The sequence below is a fragment of the Hylobates moloch genome, unplaced genomic scaffold (genome assembly GCF_009828535.3).
Source record: "Hylobates moloch isolate HMO894 unplaced genomic scaffold, HMol_V3 SCAFFOLD_17, whole genome shotgun sequence".
NCBI lineage: Eukaryota > Metazoa > Chordata > Mammalia > Primates > Hylobatidae > Hylobates > Hylobates moloch.
This window is the reverse complement of record NW_026652292.1, coordinates 78,941,914-78,961,667: the sequence shown is the minus strand read 5'-3', so window position 1 is coordinate 78,961,667 and position 19,754 is coordinate 78,941,914. Positions and strand designations below refer to the sequence as shown.

Below are 19,754 nucleotides of genomic sequence, written 5' to 3'. Positions count from 1 at the left end.
AACACAGGGGATTGTTTTTTACACCGTATTTATGATAATCACAAATTATACAATATTTAAAGACGTGGTACTTTTTGAGGGAAAATTTTTCTGGAGGGGAATTTGGCACTGCCCATATTAAGAATCTCTTTAAGAAGGGTTAATAGCACTACCCAGTGACTTGGTTTGAGGAAATGGGAAGCGGTTATCACGGAAATTCACGCACAATGCCTCGTGGATGCGGATTCCACTCTGAAATCCCCCGGGCTCATGGTGGTTCCCGGAGCTTCTGCCAGGTGCAGAGAACACAAAAACCCAGACCCTAGAGACATGGAGGTGCCTGTCATGGCAGGGACAGGATGGGGACTGTGCCAGAGGCCCTGGGAGAGCCCAGGGGTGGGGCAAGACCCAGCCCAGATGGGAGGAGGGATCCAAAAGGGCTCCCATGAGGAAAGGACAGCTGAGCCCAGGGGGACAGGTGAAGCAGCAAGGGTGCTTGGGGAGGCCCAGCAGGAGGAGCAAGACCTGCAGGGAGGGCCCCCACCCCAGGGGTGGGGAGGAGCTGATGGAAGAACTCTGGAGGGAGAATCCTCAAGAGCTGGGAGGACCAACCCTGAGAGACGATTCTCGGCTGAGCACAGGTGCAGAATTGAATCATCACTCGACATTTCAGGCTCCCCCTCCCCACTGAGCATCTGTCCCCCACTTCTGAAAAAAGCATCTGAGATGATCCTACGGGCTAGGAAGCCGGCTGTGAGCTCAGAATGCACGGGGTCGTCTGGATGGGCAGGGCTGTGACTCTGCCAGGGAGAGAAGCCAGACCCCCCTGCACACTGTCAGAAAGCTAAATTCAGAACAAACGCTCTGGCTGGGAAAGAAGCTGCCAGCCTCACTCAGAAGAAGCTGAGACCCCTTTCTGCCCCAGTTTGCTTTTTCCCTGAGAACTAGCACCAGGGGGTGGCCATCGGCCTGCAGGAGCAAGGCCGAGTGAGCAGGATGCAGGGGAGGAAAGGTGAGCGACACGCTGGTGGCACACAATGCCAGGGGCAGCTCTTGCAGCAGAAACTGGGACCCAGGCCCATCCAGAGTACAGAGGGGCAGAGTGTCCCTACCACCTCCTGGGCCAGCAGCTGCACTTCTGTCACACAGCCTAGGATTACAGAAGGATGGCTGGCATCTGCTGCACAGACTTGATAGACCTTGGCAGCATATGTGCTAGGGATGGTGGGGGTACGCTGGGCTGGCAGCAGACACAAAGAGGCATCATGGCTGTTAGCAGTGTTGAAAGCACTATGTAGGGAGGGCAGCTTTAAGAGAAGGGAGGCTGTAGTGTCTGGGGACCAGGGGTGAATCTTCTTCCAGTAAGTCTTCCCTGACTACCATTTCCTCTGCTCCAATGGAGTAGGGGTGTCTAAGGCTTCCCTGGTTCTTTCAGCCCCGCCATACGGTAGAATACATGCCGCTGTCGTGGATTGGTTCCTTGTCTGTACCCCTACTAAACTCTGAGTCTTAGATATCAGTTATCATAGCTCACTCCACCCCGGAGCCTAAATGGATGGAGGGAGGAAAGGCAGGTAGGTGGATGGAGGGGTGGATGATGGGTGGATGGTTAAGATGATGGATGAGTGAATGAAGAAATGGATGGGTGGATGGATAGTGAATGGATGGAAGAATGAGAAGGAGGGAGAGAAGAGCAAAGGTGGGAAGGTGGATAGAAAGGAGGAGAGAAGATAGAGGAATGGAAGGAAGGAAGAAAACGTTGATGGTTGATCAGATAGGTGGATGGATACATGGGAAAGAGGGAACGAGGGAAGGAAGAAGGCAGAAGGGAAGAGAGGAAAGAGAAAAAGAAGGAAAGTTAGTAGGCAGAGAAGCTAGAAGCAGAGGGGTCCTGGGAGCCAGGACCCAAGGGAGGGCAGGTATTAAAGTCAAGATGGAGAGAAGAGGCCGGGCGTGGTGGCTCACGCCTATAATCCCAGCACTTTGGGAGGCCAAGATGGGCGGATCACGAGGTCAAGAGACGGAGACCATCCTGGCCAACATGGTGAAACCCTGTCTCTACTAAAAATACAAAAATTAGCTGGGCGTGGTGATGCATGCCTGTAGTCCCAGCTACTCGGGAGGCTGAGGCAGGAGAATCGCTTGAACCCGGGAGGTGGAGGTTGCAGTGAGTCGAGATCACACCGCTGCACTCCGGCCTGGCGACAGAGTGAGACTCCATCTCAAAAAAAACAAAAAAAAAGGATGGAGAGAAGAGGCTGCTGGGGCCGGGGGCTAGGAATGCTGAGAAGTTTCCTCAAATTCTCATGATTTCTCAGTCACCTCAGATCTTGTCGCAGAACATTTTAAAGGCCCCTCAAGGCCTCAGAGCCTAACCTCATCAAATCATTGATTCACAGTGAATTATTTATTGAATAGACTGCAACCCTGAAAGCTTTACAGTCAGGGCCTCTCTCTCAATCCCTATCTGCTGTGATTCTTGTTTAAATCAAACTCAGATCTCCATGGCGATGTTAAAGCAAACACTGAGGGAGACTGGCCTGGGAGCAAAAATGCAGCTGGTGAAAAGCCAATGGGACATTTTAAGGTAATGGGAGAAGGAAGGAAACAGACCTCTGACATCTACTAAGTGCCCAGCGTTTTACACGCATTATCTGCTGTCGTCTTCATAAGAGCCCATGAGGTCTACAATGAGGTCTGAATGTTTAGGCTCATTTTACAGAGGAGACCCAGAGAGGTCACCAAGAAGGGAAATATGGAGCCAGAATTGAAACGAAGGCCTGTGTGTGTGCACAGAGGACTTCCCGTGCTTGTCATCAGCTTAAGGGTAGAGTTCCCCTTACAGTGTAAGACTGTTTCTCTCTGAAGTACCCCTCTTTCTGGATGACCAAAGGGCAAAGCATATAATCTCTTAAACTTTCCCATCTGACAACTGGCTATGAACTCTCAGCATTATCTACCAGGAACAGCCTAATCAGCATGACAGCTCTTTGTTTGCTCTAACATTATGGGGGCACAGAGAGGAATGCTGTGATACCCAGGACAGCCCATAGGCTGGTAAGACACTCTGCAGAAGGCTTTGTCAATTTCAGCATGGTCACACCATGGGGATGTCCCCCAGGGCCATCATTGGCCTCTGCAGAGAAGGACTTTGATGCTTCTTTATATCAGTGAGTGTCAGAGGATGCTGCATTGCTGTTGGGTTCACTGTTCAAATTCCTCAGACTGCATTCACAACATGTGTTAAAATTCTATACATTAAAAGACAGAAAAAACAAGGAGACTTCCGGTTCCAAAATGGTAGCATAGAAGCAACCTGGCTTCACTGCCACCCACAGAAAACCAAAAACGAATATACAACACTGAGATGATCACCAGCAATATTTCAGAATGCAAATATGAAGATGAGACTGTTCCCAGAGCCACAGAGAAGTGAAAAGACTCAGAGCAGATGGTAAGAAAATTGGACTTTCACGTCCTTGATGCCTCTCTCCCCATCCTGCCTGGCATCGAGCCTGCGGAAAACTTACCACAAACTCACGTTTCTGCCCTGGAAAAAGTGGGATTGAGGTGGACAACCAGCTTCCCCATCATCTTGGGTTCTCTGGCGGGAGACTGTTCCTGCTGTGATCCACAGAAAACATCTCAAGCGCTGAAGGGAGAAATATCCCTGAGGACATCAGAGACAAAGAAGGGAGGAAGGACTACCAAGCCCAGCCCTGAAAACTCTCCTCCGTAATTTGGCCAAAGGAGACTCCAAATCAGAGTGTCTGTTCAGCAGCACCATGCTGTTGGAGATTTATTCCACAGGTCCCCTGGCCATGAACCCCTAGCTACTATCCCCGCACTACCCAGAAATCCCCTTTGATACCTCCCCAATTTGGGAAGGGCAGCACTCCAGTCCTTTACTACAGCCAAGGAGAACCTGGGCTTAAGGCACCACTTAGAGTCCAAAAGGAGGCAGTGGCCTAGCAGTAAAGAATCTTTAACCAAAACAAGTCAGACAGAGAAGACTATAATAAATAATGAATCCTTTAATGCAAAGACACCGACATACATCCACAAGAAACAATAGCAAACAGGGAACCACGATCTCCCAAAATGGACAAAGTAAGAAACCAGTAACTGACTCTAATGAGATGGTGATATGTGAGCTCCTTAACCAAGAATTAAAAACTGCATCTTTAAGAAAACTTCAAGATAACACAGAAAAGCAATTCAGAAATTTATCACAGTAATTTAACAAAGAAAAATCTTGGAACTGAGTTAAACAGCTGTGGAACTGAAAATTTCACTAGAGGCTCTCAACAGCAGAATGGATCAAGCAGAGGAAAGAATCAGTGAGCTTAAAGACAGCCTATTTGAAAATATAGTCAGAGGAGAAAAAAGAAAAAAGAATAAAAAGGAACAAAGACCACTTGCAAAATATAGAAAATTACCTCAAAGAGCAAATGTAAGAATTATCAGTGTTCAGGAGAAAGTAGAGGAAGAGCAAGAGGTAGGAATCTTATTCGAAGAAATAATAACAGAAAACTTTCCAAAACTTGAAAAAGATATAAATATCCAGGTACAGGCAGGTCATAGAACACCAAACAGATTCAACCCAAATAAGACTACCCCCAAGGCATATAATAATCAAACTCTCAAAGGTCAAGGACAAAGAGAGGATTTAAAAAGCAGCAAGAGAAAAGAAGCAAATAACCCATACAGGAGCTTCAATTCATCTGGCAACAGACTTCTCAAATGAAATTATACAGGCCAGGAGGGAGTGGAAAGACATTTTCAAAGTGCTAAAAGAAAAAAATCGTCATCCAGGAATATTGTAGCCAGCAAAGTTATCCTTCAAATATGAAAGACAGATATCATCTTTTCTAGACAAACAAAAGCTGAGGGAATTCACCACCACCACATCTGTCTTAGAAAAAAGGTTAGAGGGAGTTTTTCAATCTGAAAGGAAAAAAAAATAAAAACAGTAGCATGCAAAAAATACATAAAAAATAAAAAACACCCTGAAGGTTTAGAATCCATTGGTAAATTAGGGACAGGGACAAACCCAGAATACTCTAATACCATAACTGTGATACACAATCCACTCATAATTCTAGTATGAAGCCTAGAAGATAAATCTATTAAAAACAGTAATAGCTACAACAACAACTTGCTAAGAAATAGGTAATATAGAAATATGTAAACTGAAACAACTAAAAGTAAAAATATGGAGGAGATGAGGATAAAGGGTATAATTTTTTTTGTTTCTATTCTTTTCTTTGTGATCTAAATTATCATCACTTTAAAATAATATGCTATATGATTTTATAAGCCTCATGAAAACCATAATGCAAAAACCTATAATAGATTTAATAAAAATAAATATCAATGAATTTAAACATACTCCTAGAGAAAAAGCACTTAACCACAAAGAAAAATAGTAATAAAGGAAGAGGGGATATACAAAATAAACAGAAAACAAGCAACAAAATGGCAATAGTAAGTCCTTACTTATGAATAATAGTACTGAATGTAAGCGACCTTGATTTTCCAATGAAAAGTATAGAGTGGCTGAATGAACAAAGAAACAAATCTCAACTATATCATGCCTACAAGAAACCCACTTCACCTATAATGACACATAGACTGAAAGTGATGGGCTGGAAAAAGTTATTCCATGCAACTTGAAACCAAAAAAGAGCAGGAGTAGCTCTATTTATATCCAATAAAATAGGCTGCAAATCGAAGGCTGTAAAAAGAGACAAAGCAGGTCACCATATAATGATAAAGGGGTCAATGCAGCATGCGGATATAACAATTCTAAATACCTATGCCCTCAACACGAATCTCCCAAGTATATAAAGCAAACATTAATAAATCTAAAGAAAGAGACAGACTGAAATACAGTAACAGTAGGGGACTTTAACACTCCTCTCAGTTATGAACAGTTATGGACAGATCACCCAGACAGAAAATCAACAAAGGAACGTCAGCGTTAAACTACACACTGGACCTAATAGGCCTAACTGGCATTTATGGAACATTTCACCCAAATGCTATAGAATTCATCAGCACATAGAACATTCTCCAGAATAGGCCATATCTTAGGCCACAAAACAGGTCTGAACAAATTTTTAAAAGTAGAAATCATATCAAGTATCTTTTCTGACCACAAATAAATAAAACTAGAAATCAATTACAAGAAGAACATCAGAAACTCCACAAACACATGGAAATTAAACAACATGCTCCTGAACGGCCAATGGGTCAATAAAGAAATTGAGAAAGAAATTATAAAATTTCTTGAAACAAACTAAAATGGAAATACAACACACCCAAATCTATGGGATGCAGCAAGGAAATATTAAGAGGAAAGTTTATAGCAATAAACATCTACTTTAAAAAATCAAGGAACTAGAAAAAACAAACCAAATCCAAAATTAATAGAAATAAATAATAATTATCGGAGCAGAAATAAACGGAATTGAGACTAAAAAACTATACAGAAAATCAATGAAATGAAAAGTTGGTCTTTTGAAAAGATAAACAAAATCAACACACTAGACTGACTAAGAAAAGAAGAGAGAAAACTCAAAATAAATAAAATCAGAAATGAAAGAGACATAACAACTGAGACCACAGAAATACAAAGAGTTACTAGGACAAGTATAAACAACTATATGCCAACAAACTGAAAAACCTGGAAGAAATGGATAAATTCCTGGACACATACAACTCACCAAGATTGAACCATGAGAAAACAGAAAACCTCAATAAATCAACAATTAGTAACAAAATCAAAGCTGTCATAAAGTCTCCTATCAAAAAAAAAAAAAAAAAATCCTAGGATCCAATGGTTTCACCACTGAATTCTACCAAATATTTAAAGAAGAACTGATACCAATCCTACTCAAACTGCTCAAAAATAACTAAAGAGGAGGGAATACTTCCAAACTCATTCTGTGAAGCCAGCATTGCCCTGATATCAAAACCAGAAAAGGACACAACAACAACAAAAAAAACTACAGGTCAATAAGAATAATGATCCAAAAATCCTCAACATGATGCTAGCAAACTGAATCCAACAACACGCCACAAAGATAATACACCACAATCAAGTGGATTTTATACCAAGGATGCAATGATGGTTTAACATATGCAAATCAATAAATGTGATACATCACATACAAACTAGGCATAGAAGGAAAATGCTCCAAAATAATAAAGGCCATATACAACAAACCCACAGCCAACATTATACTGGATGGAGAAAACTTGGAAATATTTCCTTTAAGAACTGGAGCGAGACCAAGATGCTCACTTTCACCACTCGTATTCAACATGATACTGGAAGTCTTGGCCACAGCAGTCAGCCAAGAGAAAGAAATGAAAGGCATCCAAATTGGAAAAGAGGAAGTAAAATTATCCCTGTTTACTGATGACATGATCTTACAGCTGGAAAAACTAAAGACTCCATGAAAAAACAGATTTGATAAATGAATTTAGTAAAGTTGCAGGATACAAAATCAATGCCACAAAAATCAGCAGTGTTTCTTTATACCAATAATGATCTAGCTAAGAATGAAATCAAGAAGGCAATCCCATTTAAAATAGCTACCAGAAAAATACCTACAAATAAATTTAACCAAGGAAGTGAAAGATCTCTAGAAGGGAAACTACAAAACACCTCTTTAGAAATTGTAGATGACACAAATGAAACAACATTTCATACTCATGGATTAGAAGAATTAATACTGTTAAAATGACCATACATTCCAAAGCAATCTACAGGTTCAACGCAATTCCTACCAAAATCCCAACATCATTTTTCACAGAATTAGAGCCCACATAGCAAAAGAAATCCTAAGCAAAAAGAACAAAGCTAGAGGCACCATGTTACCTAACTTCAAATTATATTACAAGGCAATAGTAACTAAAACAGCATGGTACTGTTATAAAAACAGACACATAAACCAATGGAACAGAATGGAGAACCCAGAAATAAAGCCATATATTTACAGCCAACTCATTTTTGCCAAAGCTGACAAAAACATAATTAGGAAAAACACACACTCTTCAATAATTGGTGCTGGGAAAATTGAATTGTCCTATGCAGAAGAATGAAAATGGACCCCTATCTCTCACCATACAAAAAAATCAACCCAAGATGGATTAAAGACTTTAATGTAAGGCCCAAAACTATAAAAATGCTAGAAGAAAACCTAGGGAAAGCTCTTCTGAATATTTGTCTCGGCAAAGAATTTATGACTCAGACCAGAAAAGCACAGGCATCTAAAACAAAAATAGGCAAACAGGCCTTAATTAAACCAAAAAGCTTCCACATAGCAAAAGAAATAACCAACAGCATAGACAGACAACCTAGAGAATGGGAGAAAATATTTGCAAACTATTCATCCAACAGGGGATTAATATCCATATCCAGACTTTATAAGGGACTCAAACAACTCAACAACAACAAAAAACAAATAATCATATTTAAAAGTGGGCAAAGGACACAAATAGACATTTTTCAAAAGAAGACATACACATGGTCAACAGGCAGATGAAAAAATGCTCAACATCACCAATCATCAGAGAAATGCAAATTAGATCCACAATAAGATACCATCTTACACCAGTCAGAAGGGTATTAATAAAAAGACAAAAAATAACAGATGTTGGTGAGGATGTGGAACAGTGCAACTCTTGTACACTGTTCATGGAAACATAAGTTAGTATAGCCTCTATGGAAAACAGTTCAGAGATTGCTCAAATACCTAAAAATAGAATGACCATTAGATCCAGCAATCCCACTACTAGGTATCTACCCAGAGGAAAAGGGAAAAGAAATTAGGGTATCAAAAAGATACCTGCACTCATATGTTTATCGCAGCACTATTCACAATAGAAAAGATGTGGAATCAACTCAAGTGTCTATCAATGGATGACTGGATAAGGAAAATGTGGCATATATACACAATGAAACACTACTCAGCCATGAACATGAACGAGATCATGTCTTCTGCAGCAACATAAATAGAACTAGAGGTTGTTATCTTAAGTGAAACGAGGCAGACACAGATAGACAATGGAAAAGAATGTAGAACCCAGAAATAAAGCCACATATTTACAGCCAACAAATACCACATGTTCTCACTCAAAAATGGATACTAAAGTATATATATATATACGCATGGAGGCAGAGAGAATGACAGACAGTGGAGACTTGGAATTGTGAGGGGGTATAGGGGGGTGGAGTATCCAAAATTACTTCATGTGAACAGTGTACATTATCTGGGTGATGAATACTCTAAAAGCCCTGACTTCACCATTATGCAATCTACACATGTAACAAAATTATACTTGTACCTCACAAATTTATATATATATAAATAATAATAAAATTTAAAGAAAAATTAAAGATTATGGAATTAAATGAGATTAAGAAATGTTGTATAACCTTCTCCTGGAGAAGTATAATGTGTATTAGTGTATCAGAGATGCTGATAAATCCTACTGCAAAGAAATCTGAAACTTTTTTCCCTAAAATATATTTATCAAATATGACCACACAATATGTATTTTTCTGGAATCAGCTATTACTTGAAATACCTGAAATTACCATTCAGGAAGCATTCCCTTCCTTCCACCCCACCAACCTCCTCAAACTGTACTTCCCCTGCCCCACTGAGGTTGAACCTGACCATGGCTTGGCAATTGGAACCCTAGCAAATGTGATGTGAGCAGAAGTCTTAAAATGTGCTTGTGTGGTTGAGCTTGGTTCCTGAGCTCTGGTGTTCTGCATGAGAAGAACATGTCCTGGTGGCCTCAGTCTTGTTCCTGTCAGCTCGGGTCCCAGTATAAACAGATATGAAGCAGACCCAAGCCCATCAGCCAACAGCCTGAACACCCAGCCAAGCCTTGGCCACAGCAACCAAACCACAGTCAACACAGGGGTGTGAGAATAAATGCTGAGTGCATGCCACTGGGTTTGTTATTGCCATATAGCTGACTAATACACCATCCATCAGAATTGCTATTCTAAGAATTGCACTTTGAGACATAAATGTGGCATGGTAAAACATTCTTAGGAGGAAACCTTCTTAGAAGGTGTCGGGAAAGAATGAATGGTACCTGGCAGGAGTTCAAGATGCATTTGGAGGGCACGTCTTAAAATTAAGGGACCTGGAAATGACATGGGCTTTTTAGAGTAGAGAGGTAGGGGTCAAGAAAAAGTTAAGCAACCCAATGTAAAAAGACAGGCACGAGATATGAGCAGGTGAGTCACAGAGGAGGAGACCCAAAAAGTCAATAAACATAGAAAAATATGTTCCATCTTACCAGGTATCAGGAAGATGCAAAATAACAAGATTAAGCTGTAATCTCACACCCACTTGAGTGCAAACATGGAAAGTCTGATGACTCCAAGGTGTGGAGCAGTGAGTCACCTCACAGATAAGTTGGCAATAGGTAGAGAAAAGGGAAGTTGTGCACACATCTTCTACCCTATCCAAGCATCTGACTGGAGACATGTTCACAGGTGCTCGCTGCAGCCCTGATTGGAGTGGCAAAATCTCAGGATAGAAATCCTAGCACTCCCACAGCAGGAGAATACATAAATCAAATAGATTACATGTGCTACATGGGCAAATTACCTAAACAAAGTTGGGCACATAAAGCAAACTTCAAAAGGCAAAGTAATGTCATTTTTTGCAAAACAAGCTAAGCAGCAGAACATAGTGATTGCAGGTAGACATACATATATACATACAGACAGACAAGATACATTATGATTTGTATATTGTGTTCTATGTTTTTAATATAAAAGGGGGATGACACACACCAATTTCAGGGTAGAGGTTACCTCCAGGTGGGTGGTGAGGGTGGGTGTGAGAGGATGGAGGAGAGAATCTATCATAGTGTATTCCTTTGAGAGACAGCGATTCCAAACATATACGGAAAAAGTTGACATTGATGACAGCTAGATTACAGGCATTGAGCTGGACTGGGCTCTGGTGTGGTAAAAACTTGAGGCCCTAAATTTCAATGGCACCCACATTATTCCTGCTCACCATCCACTGGCCTACACTAACCATGCGACCCCAAACTAACCACAAGGGAGGCCGGGAAGAAGGGAATGATTGATTATTTAGCGAACATTCATCTGGCTCTGTTTCTTGGGTACCTGGGCATGTGTCCTACCATGGTCGGTACTTTTCAGGATATGTTCAAGATTTCTTAATTAAAGCGAAGATAAAGAAAAAGAATCACTTCCTATCCCTAACAAAAAGGAGAAGATTCAATCAAGTCATTCTAGAGAAAACCTGAGACCAGCTCCACCCTCAATTATCCTGAGACTGCCCCTGGATGAGGTCCTGCTTGAGGTTAAATGCACCCAGGAAGTGGTAGGGTTGGCCCAGCATTAGTGTGGTCCTTGTTCAGGGATGGCACAGGCACTGAGTCCCCTGGTCTATAGGACTGTCCCTCTGTTTCAAAGCCACTCTGCCCAACAGCTGTGCTCAGTGTGAAGCAAGGGTGATCCCTGAGGCTGCATCACAGCAGGAGGCAGGGCATAGGGAGCAGCCCAAGGTAAGCTTTCTCTCCAGCTCAGAATGTTTGCAGAACCCTCTTGCTCCTCCTGACAGAATCAGAGCCAACTCTGATTTCCTGGCTTCCACAGCATCCCCTAAGATGACCCTATAAATGTAAAGGGTCTTCTAGGTCTCAGCAGTGTTTCCCAAAAACCATGCCACCGTCCATCCTTTCGTCCATCCACTCATCCATCTGTCCATCCATCAGTCCATCCACCCAACTATTTATCCATCCATCTGTCTGCCTATCCATGCATTTATCAATCCATCAATTCATTCATCTATCTGTCCATCCATCAATCTATTCATCCATCTGTCCATCTGTCCATCCATCTATCCATCCATCCACCCATCCATCCATATATCCATCTATTCATCCATCCGTCAATCCATTCATCCATCTGTCCATCTATCAGTCCATCCACCTATCCATCCATTCATCCACCCATCTATCCATCCATTCATTTATCCATGTATCCATCCATTCATACATCCACCAATCCATTCATCCATCTGTCCATCTGTCCATCTATCCATCTGTCCATCAATTCATCTATCCATCTATCAACCCATTCATCTGTCCATTCATCCATCCATCCATTCCTCTATCCATCTCTCTATCCATTAATCCATCTCTCCATTCATCCATCCATCCATCTGTCCATCCATTAATCTATCCATCTATTCTTCCATCCATCCATCTATCCATCTGCCCATCCATCCATCCATCCATTCTTCCATCCATCTATCAATCCATTCATCTATCCGTCCATCCATCCATACATTCATCCATCCATCAATGCATTCATACATCTGTCCATCCGTCCATCCATCCATCCATTCATCCATTCATCCATCAATCCATTCATCCATCTGTCCATCCATCCATCCATCCATTCATACATCTGCCCATCCGTCCATCTGTCAGTCCATCGCTCCACCCAACTGTCCATCTGTCAATCCATTCATCCAATGCCCAACATGTATCTCCTGTGCCAGATCTGAGTTTGGTTCCAGGGATCTGGTGATCAGTAAGATAAACCTGGCAGGTCTCCATCCTCACATCCTCAACCAGCCTATGTTCTAGTGGTGCTGGTGGTGAGGGGGCAAACCATAAACAGGAACTCCCACATTTCAATGAGAAAGGTTATAAAGAATGCCTGGGGGCCTCTTTGCACCGAGTAGTGAGGGAAGCTTCTTTGAAGAAAAGAGGTTTATGGGGAGACTGAATGAGGGGCAGGATCCAGTTACCTGGGGTGGGTGCCACAGGCACTCCAGGCAGTGGCCGTAGCATACACAAGCCCTTACAGGGACTGAGCTCGGTGTAGTTCAGGGTCAGCCAAGAGGCTACTGTCGCTAGACACTGAACAGTAAGAGGTAGAGTGAGAGGAGCTGAGACTGGGGATGGGGCAGGAGCCGGGGGTGGGGTCTTTGCAGGGGGTATGGCTTGGATGTTATTTCAAGTACCCTGGAAGGCTTTTAAACCTCAGTCCTAACCAGCCCAACCTCTGGCTACCTGAAGTGTGGTCCCCAGACCAGCAGCATGGGCAGCACTCAGGAGCTTGTTAGAAATGCAAAGTCTTGGGCCACCCTCCAGACCAGTGGAATCTGACCATGCGCTCCTTGCAGGAAGATCCCAGGAGACTCGAGTGCCTCTGGAGTCTGAAGTGCTGCACTAGATCTGCCATTCCCATGCTCCTCTCCCAGGGAAAACGTCTGGGAGGACCTACCCTGAACTCACACCTTCCCTGGCTGGCCCAAGCTGCAGCACTTTTTAAGGGCTTTTCTAAGTGACTTCTTTGTACCTCTGCTAAGACCCCACAGTCTACACATCAGGCTTTGCTCAACCCTCTGTGGCTTCTGTGGCTTGTGTGGGCGAGACCATGTGGAGGAGAATGCCCTGCACACTTCAAACCCTGATGCCAACCAGGGGCTTTCCAGGGAAGAATGGTGCTCCCCTCCTCACCCCCAGCCTTTTGCACCGATTCTAGGGGGACTGGGATTGAGCAGAAGACCCCCATCACCACCACAAGAAGAAAAGCACAGAGCACTGGATCATCATGGAAGCCAGGAGGGGGTGCCGCTGACGTGGGGCCCGTCAAATGCAGGACAATTAAAAACACATTCAGCTTCGAGCCACTTCCAGAATGAAAAGACCATACCTGTCATTAAAAGTGTATTTATTGCAATTACACAGAAGGATTCTTAGGATACTCAGTGCACATTCATTAATTGTGTCTTTAATAGCCCTATTTAATATGTGCTCTCCAGATGAGGGCATCGCCAGCCTTCCATCCACAGGGGCCTCAAATGCAGACAGAGGTTGGGGGTGGGAGGAAGCAGCATCTTGAAGAAAGTGATGGCGAGCTCTCAACTCTCAGCATCAACCTCCTGCATGAGTCCCAAAACAGGGGGTAAGGATAGGAGCAGGTAATGTGCAAAGGAGAAAATGTGAGTAGTAATTAACACAGAAAACTGCTCCTCCTCACTAGGAAACAAACAACAACAAAAAAGCAAATTAAAGCAATGATGCCGTCCCCTTCCTGCCCTCAGCTCCTCCTGTCAAATGAGCAGGAATTACAAAAGTTGCCGGCAGGACGCAGGGCACTGCCCGGGTGGGAATGCACATTCGTCTTAAGGAAGAATTGAAAGCCACCGCACACCAGCTGTAAATCCACTCACACTCCCTGGCTCAGTCATGTAACTGATTCATCCCAGGGAACAAAATGAAAGGGAAAACTACCTGCTTAAATTTTTGATGGCAGCATCAATAAGGGGACAGCTAAGTATTAGAGCGAACCAACTCCAGGGGCTCGTACCAGCCATAAAAGAAATGACGATGCAGACCCTGTTACTACATGGAAAAACTAGAAACATATTTTATAAATGATAAAAAGAATATAAAACTGCATTCTGTGTCTCTACCTATATAAATATGTTAGCATCGGAAAAGACAATATAAACAAAGAAAGTAATTGCTCCGATGGGTAGAGATGTGAGTGAACTTTGGTGAGATGACTAACGTCTCTGCAAGCATTTTTAATAAAGGCGAAGAAACATCTGGGTATAGAGATGGTGATGAGAAGGGAACACGGAAAATTAAAATCTGTCGATTTGCTCTGGAGAAAAACTGAATTTAGATCATGTACTGTTCTAGGGACATTTCACACATTTCCTCATTCAGTTCTCACAACTTCCTCTCAGGGGCATCTTATCCCCATTTAACAGACATGGAGACCGAGACTCTCTGGAGTAGAAGGAAGCCCCCACCACCCCACCCTTGGAGCAGCTGTGAGTGGGTGGTTTGGCCTCTCTGCTGCCACCTGCTTTTGAGGAATCCTGTCTGGAGCCTGTAAGTGGTTTTGGGCCCCATGCCAGGGGGCCAGACACAGTCAGTCCCACCCCACCCCCACCGCACAAGGACTCCAGCAAACGTGAACTACACCGGCAGCTCCGTCGTGTAAGTGCAGATCACACCGGGAAAGAAAAGATGTTCCCTGTTCAGACGACGCTTCACACAGTCACATTGCCTCCACATCCAGCCACGCTGAGAGGCTGCAGTGAGGGGAGGGAAGCGGGTACTCTGGAAACTTCTGAGGCGGGTAGCCCCAGGCAGATCCCTCCATGCCAAGGAGGACTGCAGCCCAGCGCTTGACGGACATGCTGGACTTGGGGCAAATCTGGCAACTGAGAGCCTTTGCTGGAAGGAGGAGAAGACTTGACCATCTCCGTCCGCTTTGTCACCGAGGAACCCACCCTGAGACCCTCTGCCCAGCAGCGAGGGTCCCCTCCCTGGGCCTGCCCCGTCCAGGAGTGTTGACCCCAAAACCTGCCTTGGAACATAAATTTTCAAAGAGTAGCAATGAGATTTCACAGGGCCCACGGAGCTTACACTTTTCTGCTCTTGTCTGGAAGTAGTGAACACTGCTGAGCCCAGCACTGGAGGAACGAGACATTTTTAAAGCAACCCCACCAGCACATAAAGCAACGGAGGGCCGTGGCAGGGAACACCTGTCCTCTACACAGGGATGGGACCCATCGCTCACCCCCCATTTTCTGGTGGTGACGATGGAATTAGAGGAAACCAGTGGGTCTGGGGAGTGAATCCACACTGAGAAGAGCTTCTAGGAAAAGCATTTCTGCTGGGGAGCAAGTGAGGACCAGTCGGGGGACTGTGAGTGTCTTAACCCCAGAGCTTGGCCTCATTAGCAGCACAGATGACCAGGCCCGTGGGCTCCAGGCAATGTCATTCCTTCTACAGCAAAGAAAGAACCCAATTCGAGACACGTTTCAACAACTTCCCAGGGCATCGCAGAAATCCCTCAGTAAGAACCAACAGAACGAATCACCAAACCCCTTAGCTAAAAGCAAAACCAAAAAATGGAAAATAAACCAACTCAAGGTCCTGATCAGCAGGTAGAGGCATCTTTTTACGGATTTCAAACAGAAAAATGAATTAATTATTACTTGAGAAACATATGTTGGAAACCAAAATGGTTTCACACCCAGAGAACGTGGAGGTGGTAATCGGTGCATGGAAGAAAGAGAATCTTTTGCAGGAGAAAAGCTTTGAAACCACAGCCCAGAGGCTGGAGACCATCTGTACCCTTCCTGGGTGAGTGGATGTAAATATTGAGGAGGATGATAACCAAAATGGGTTCTCAAATCCTCCTTCTTTCTCATCTCATTTAAAACATCAAAGGGGCAATCTAATGTTCCTGGGCTGAATTCACATTTCACACATAAAGAGATATCCCCCATCGCCAGTGGCTTATTTATTTACCAAGCTCTTTGGCTAAGCCTGGAAGAAAGAAAAACGTCCAAACAATGAGGATAATCAGAGCCTTTGGTGGACTCCAGGAGCTGCGTGTGAAGTTCTGAGCACAAGTGAAGGGCAATTGTGCACTGACCTGAATTCACAATGCAAACCCTCCTCCTCCGGGGAGGAAAGAAAGGAAGCGGGGAGAAAAACAAAGAAAAGAGAAGAAAGTCAAGATGCTTTCTGAACAGTTGTCTATTCTGCAGTGCAGTTTATACCCACGGCCCAAACTGTTAAGCTACTTTCAACTTTTCCTTTATGCATTTTCTAGCCAAAGAAAAGTTGCGAGGCCACCGACTCACGGGGGCTGCCACAGCGAGGCGTTTGGATCTCGGTCCTCAGCTGAGAGCCTGGGAAGATGGCACGCAGGTGCATAAGAGAAAGGCCTGCCATCGGGCTGACTTACCGCCACAGAGAACTTTCCAGAACCTTCCCCATGTCTGCGTGGTAGTACTTCGTCAGGATCAAGATCACCTGTGGTGTTAACAGAAAGTAAAAGGCAGAAATCAGTGGGTTCCAAGGTTCTCAAAAAGAGGTACAGCGACACTACTCCCTGCCAGAATTTGGGGTCTCTAAATTTCAGCCACCCAGGGGCCTCTCTCAGTCAGTATCCCTGGGAGGCTCTGGGCCACCCTGCATGAGAGCCCTTAGACGTGGGCTTATTTCTGCTCCGAGGACTTTCTTGTGCTCTGCAGAATGACTCTGGGAACATCTGAATCCAGTGAAATCCACACAGTAGCTGCCATTCGTTGGAAATAATTCAAACCCAGCCCTGGACAATCCCAAACTGTGGCAAAGGGAGTGCCAGGGCAGTGGTCCCTGTGTGAGCACAGAGCTCATTTGGCAAGGTTTCTGGAGACGGGGCTCTGTCTCCACCAGTGCATCAGAGGATCCCCTGAGCCTGCTGGAAACAACTGCCGGGGCTGCCACCCAAGATCAGAGCAGGCCCCTGTGGTCCGTCTGTCATTACTTGTCCTGGAGTGGTACTTGGGGAGGCACAGCCAAGATGCTTGGGGGGCCCAGGAGTCCTCAGTGGCACACACCCGTTTTTGTTGTTGAGACCATTCATTCATTCATTCATTCATCACACACAGGGCTCCACCTGACCACGCTGTGTGCATTTCAGGCCTGTACAGAAAATGCAACTATTTATAAAAACGAAAATAAACGTGTTTAGGAGCACCTGTCTTTTGAAACAACCGTGTAAACAAAAAAAGGTTGGGGGGGGTGAGGAATAAGGATGCACTAGCCCTGATGGGAAAAAGATTTTCCCAATTACTGCACCGGCCACTGCGTTTTCACGTACATCAAATTTCATTTCACTCACTGCCAGTCCCTGTTAGCTGTTCCCAACACTCCCGTGGCCAGGGTAGCCCCCAGGAGGTAAGATGGGAACGGCCTTGGGTTTTGGAGCAGCTGTTAGCCTCGTTATTTGGGGTCACCACCCTGGTCATCCCCAACGGTCGGGCTCCTCCATGGAAGCAGAGCTCCCTGCACTCGATCCTAAGGTGCCGTTTCCACAGATGGCAGCTGGGCTGACCTACTATCTTTCTTTCCCTGGTGATTTGAGCAGGGAAGACACAAGGAGGGGCTGTTGCCCTAGATGGGACAGTGTGCATCTCACAGGCAGCTATGATTTTAAAAAGCAAGGCGTTGTCAATCAAGGCCAGATTGGCTATGCCATGCACAGGAACAAAGCGATTTTCTCTTGTCAGCTCACAGCCTGCCATCAGAGCCAGGTCCCTCCAAGGAGTGGGGAGCTGACAGGGTGTGGACTTTAACCCATTGATTCATATTTGATATAGTCACGCTGTTCCCAGAGGGGATTTTTGTGCAGCCAGAGTGTGGCAGCTGGAAGGCACCTCAAAGTATGTTTGGTCCGGCCCCATCCAGGAGGAAATCCCTGCCCCCCTCAATCTGATCTTGGAGCAGTGAGATCCAGACTCTGCCCTGGCCTCGAGGGGCGGAGCTCGGCTCTGGAGGGTACCCTGCCCTTCTGCAGACTGCTGGGTTTGGGGCGCGCCCTGCTGTGAGGCTGGCTTCACGTCCCCGTCACTCCTGCCTGTACATTCCAGCTCTGCCACTGTGGACGGTCACCCAATCACCCAGCAAGACTGCTTCCGCCTCCCCCTCCCTCGAGGGGAGAGTCCCCACCAGCCCACCCCCTCATTCTAAACCCCAGCATCTGGGGCCTTTGCACAAGGCATTCCTCATCCTGGGATGCTCTTCCCCAAATCCCCCAGCCCTATTTCCTCGGTGAATTCCTGCTGAACCTTCAGATCTCAGCCTGACCCATATCACCCCCAGGAAGGCCCCCCACACTGGGCTCAATGCCCCCTCCGTACACCCCCCTCCAACCCCGCTGGACCTCCCTGCAACCCCACACAGCTCACAGGGTCTGCTTCCACTGCTGAGGGATAAACCGTTAGGCATGGGGACCTTGTTTATCTCCCCAGTGCGGGGCACAGCACCTGCCGTATAACAAGCACCCACACCACTCACTGAAAGAAATACAGGTGACTTTACCCAAAGGAAGGATCGTTTATGCAGTGAAGTTGGGCAGAGGCCAGTGCCCCCCTCCCCACCACCACCACACTCCTTCCATCAAGAGGACCCGCTTCCACTTTGTCCTGGGGACAGAATCACTCTACTGGCTTCAACTGGCCAAGCCAAATGGGACTTTGGCTTCCTGTGGGGTTGCCTTTGCCCAGGGCTGAAACAAGGAGGTCGCCCAGCAAGGGCCACTGCTGGAGGAGCCAGACGCAAGGCAGCATCACCATGCCCTGACTCTGCAGTCATCAAGGAAAAGAACCCTGAAGTGAGGTCAGACCACCGGGGTTCCACGCTTGGCTCTGCACTAGCAGACCCTCAACTTCAACACATGTCAGTTTTCCAGTCTATGATGATGCCACGGCGATGATTAAATATTCAATAGCAAACGTGAAATGACCCATAAGCCATAGGAGCTGTCGCCATTAAGAATAACGATAGCTAATAACCACTGGTTTCAGCCCCGCCACCGACGAGCCCCACAGTTACAGCAACACCCGCCGTGCCCCAGGGAGCCCGAAAAGGTGCTGCCCCCATGCCCCCAGGAGCCGCATGCTATTATCCCTGTTTTACAGTTGAAGACACTAAAGCAGAGAGCGCTTCAATATTTTGCCAAAAACTACGCACTCAGCAAGCGGCAGAGCTAGAATTTGATCCCAAGCAAATCGACGTCAAGCTTGGGCTCTTCACTGCCACGCTGAAAGCCTGTGTTTTCAGAAGAAACTTCTATTAAAAGTGGTTTCAAAGAACCAAAACTTATGACATGCCCTTCTGGGGCCCTCAGCTAACAGCTTGGGAAATGAAATATCCCCGGGACAGTTTTTTCA

At 45.2% G+C, this 19,754-nt stretch overlaps 1 protein-coding gene across 1 annotated transcript in view; it reads right to left on the bottom strand.

Moving 5' to 3' along the window:
* Nucleotides 1-19,754, bottom strand: part of SORCS2 (sortilin related VPS10 domain containing receptor 2) — a 524,651-nt gene that overhangs the window by 311,851 nt on the left and 193,046 nt on the right. The window contains exon 2 of the mRNA XM_032135565.1: nucleotides 16,784-16,851. Within this exon, the coding sequence (XP_031991456.1) occupies nucleotides 16,784-16,851 (68 nt within the window). The remainder of the gene's footprint in view (nucleotides 1-16,783; nucleotides 16,852-19,754) is intronic.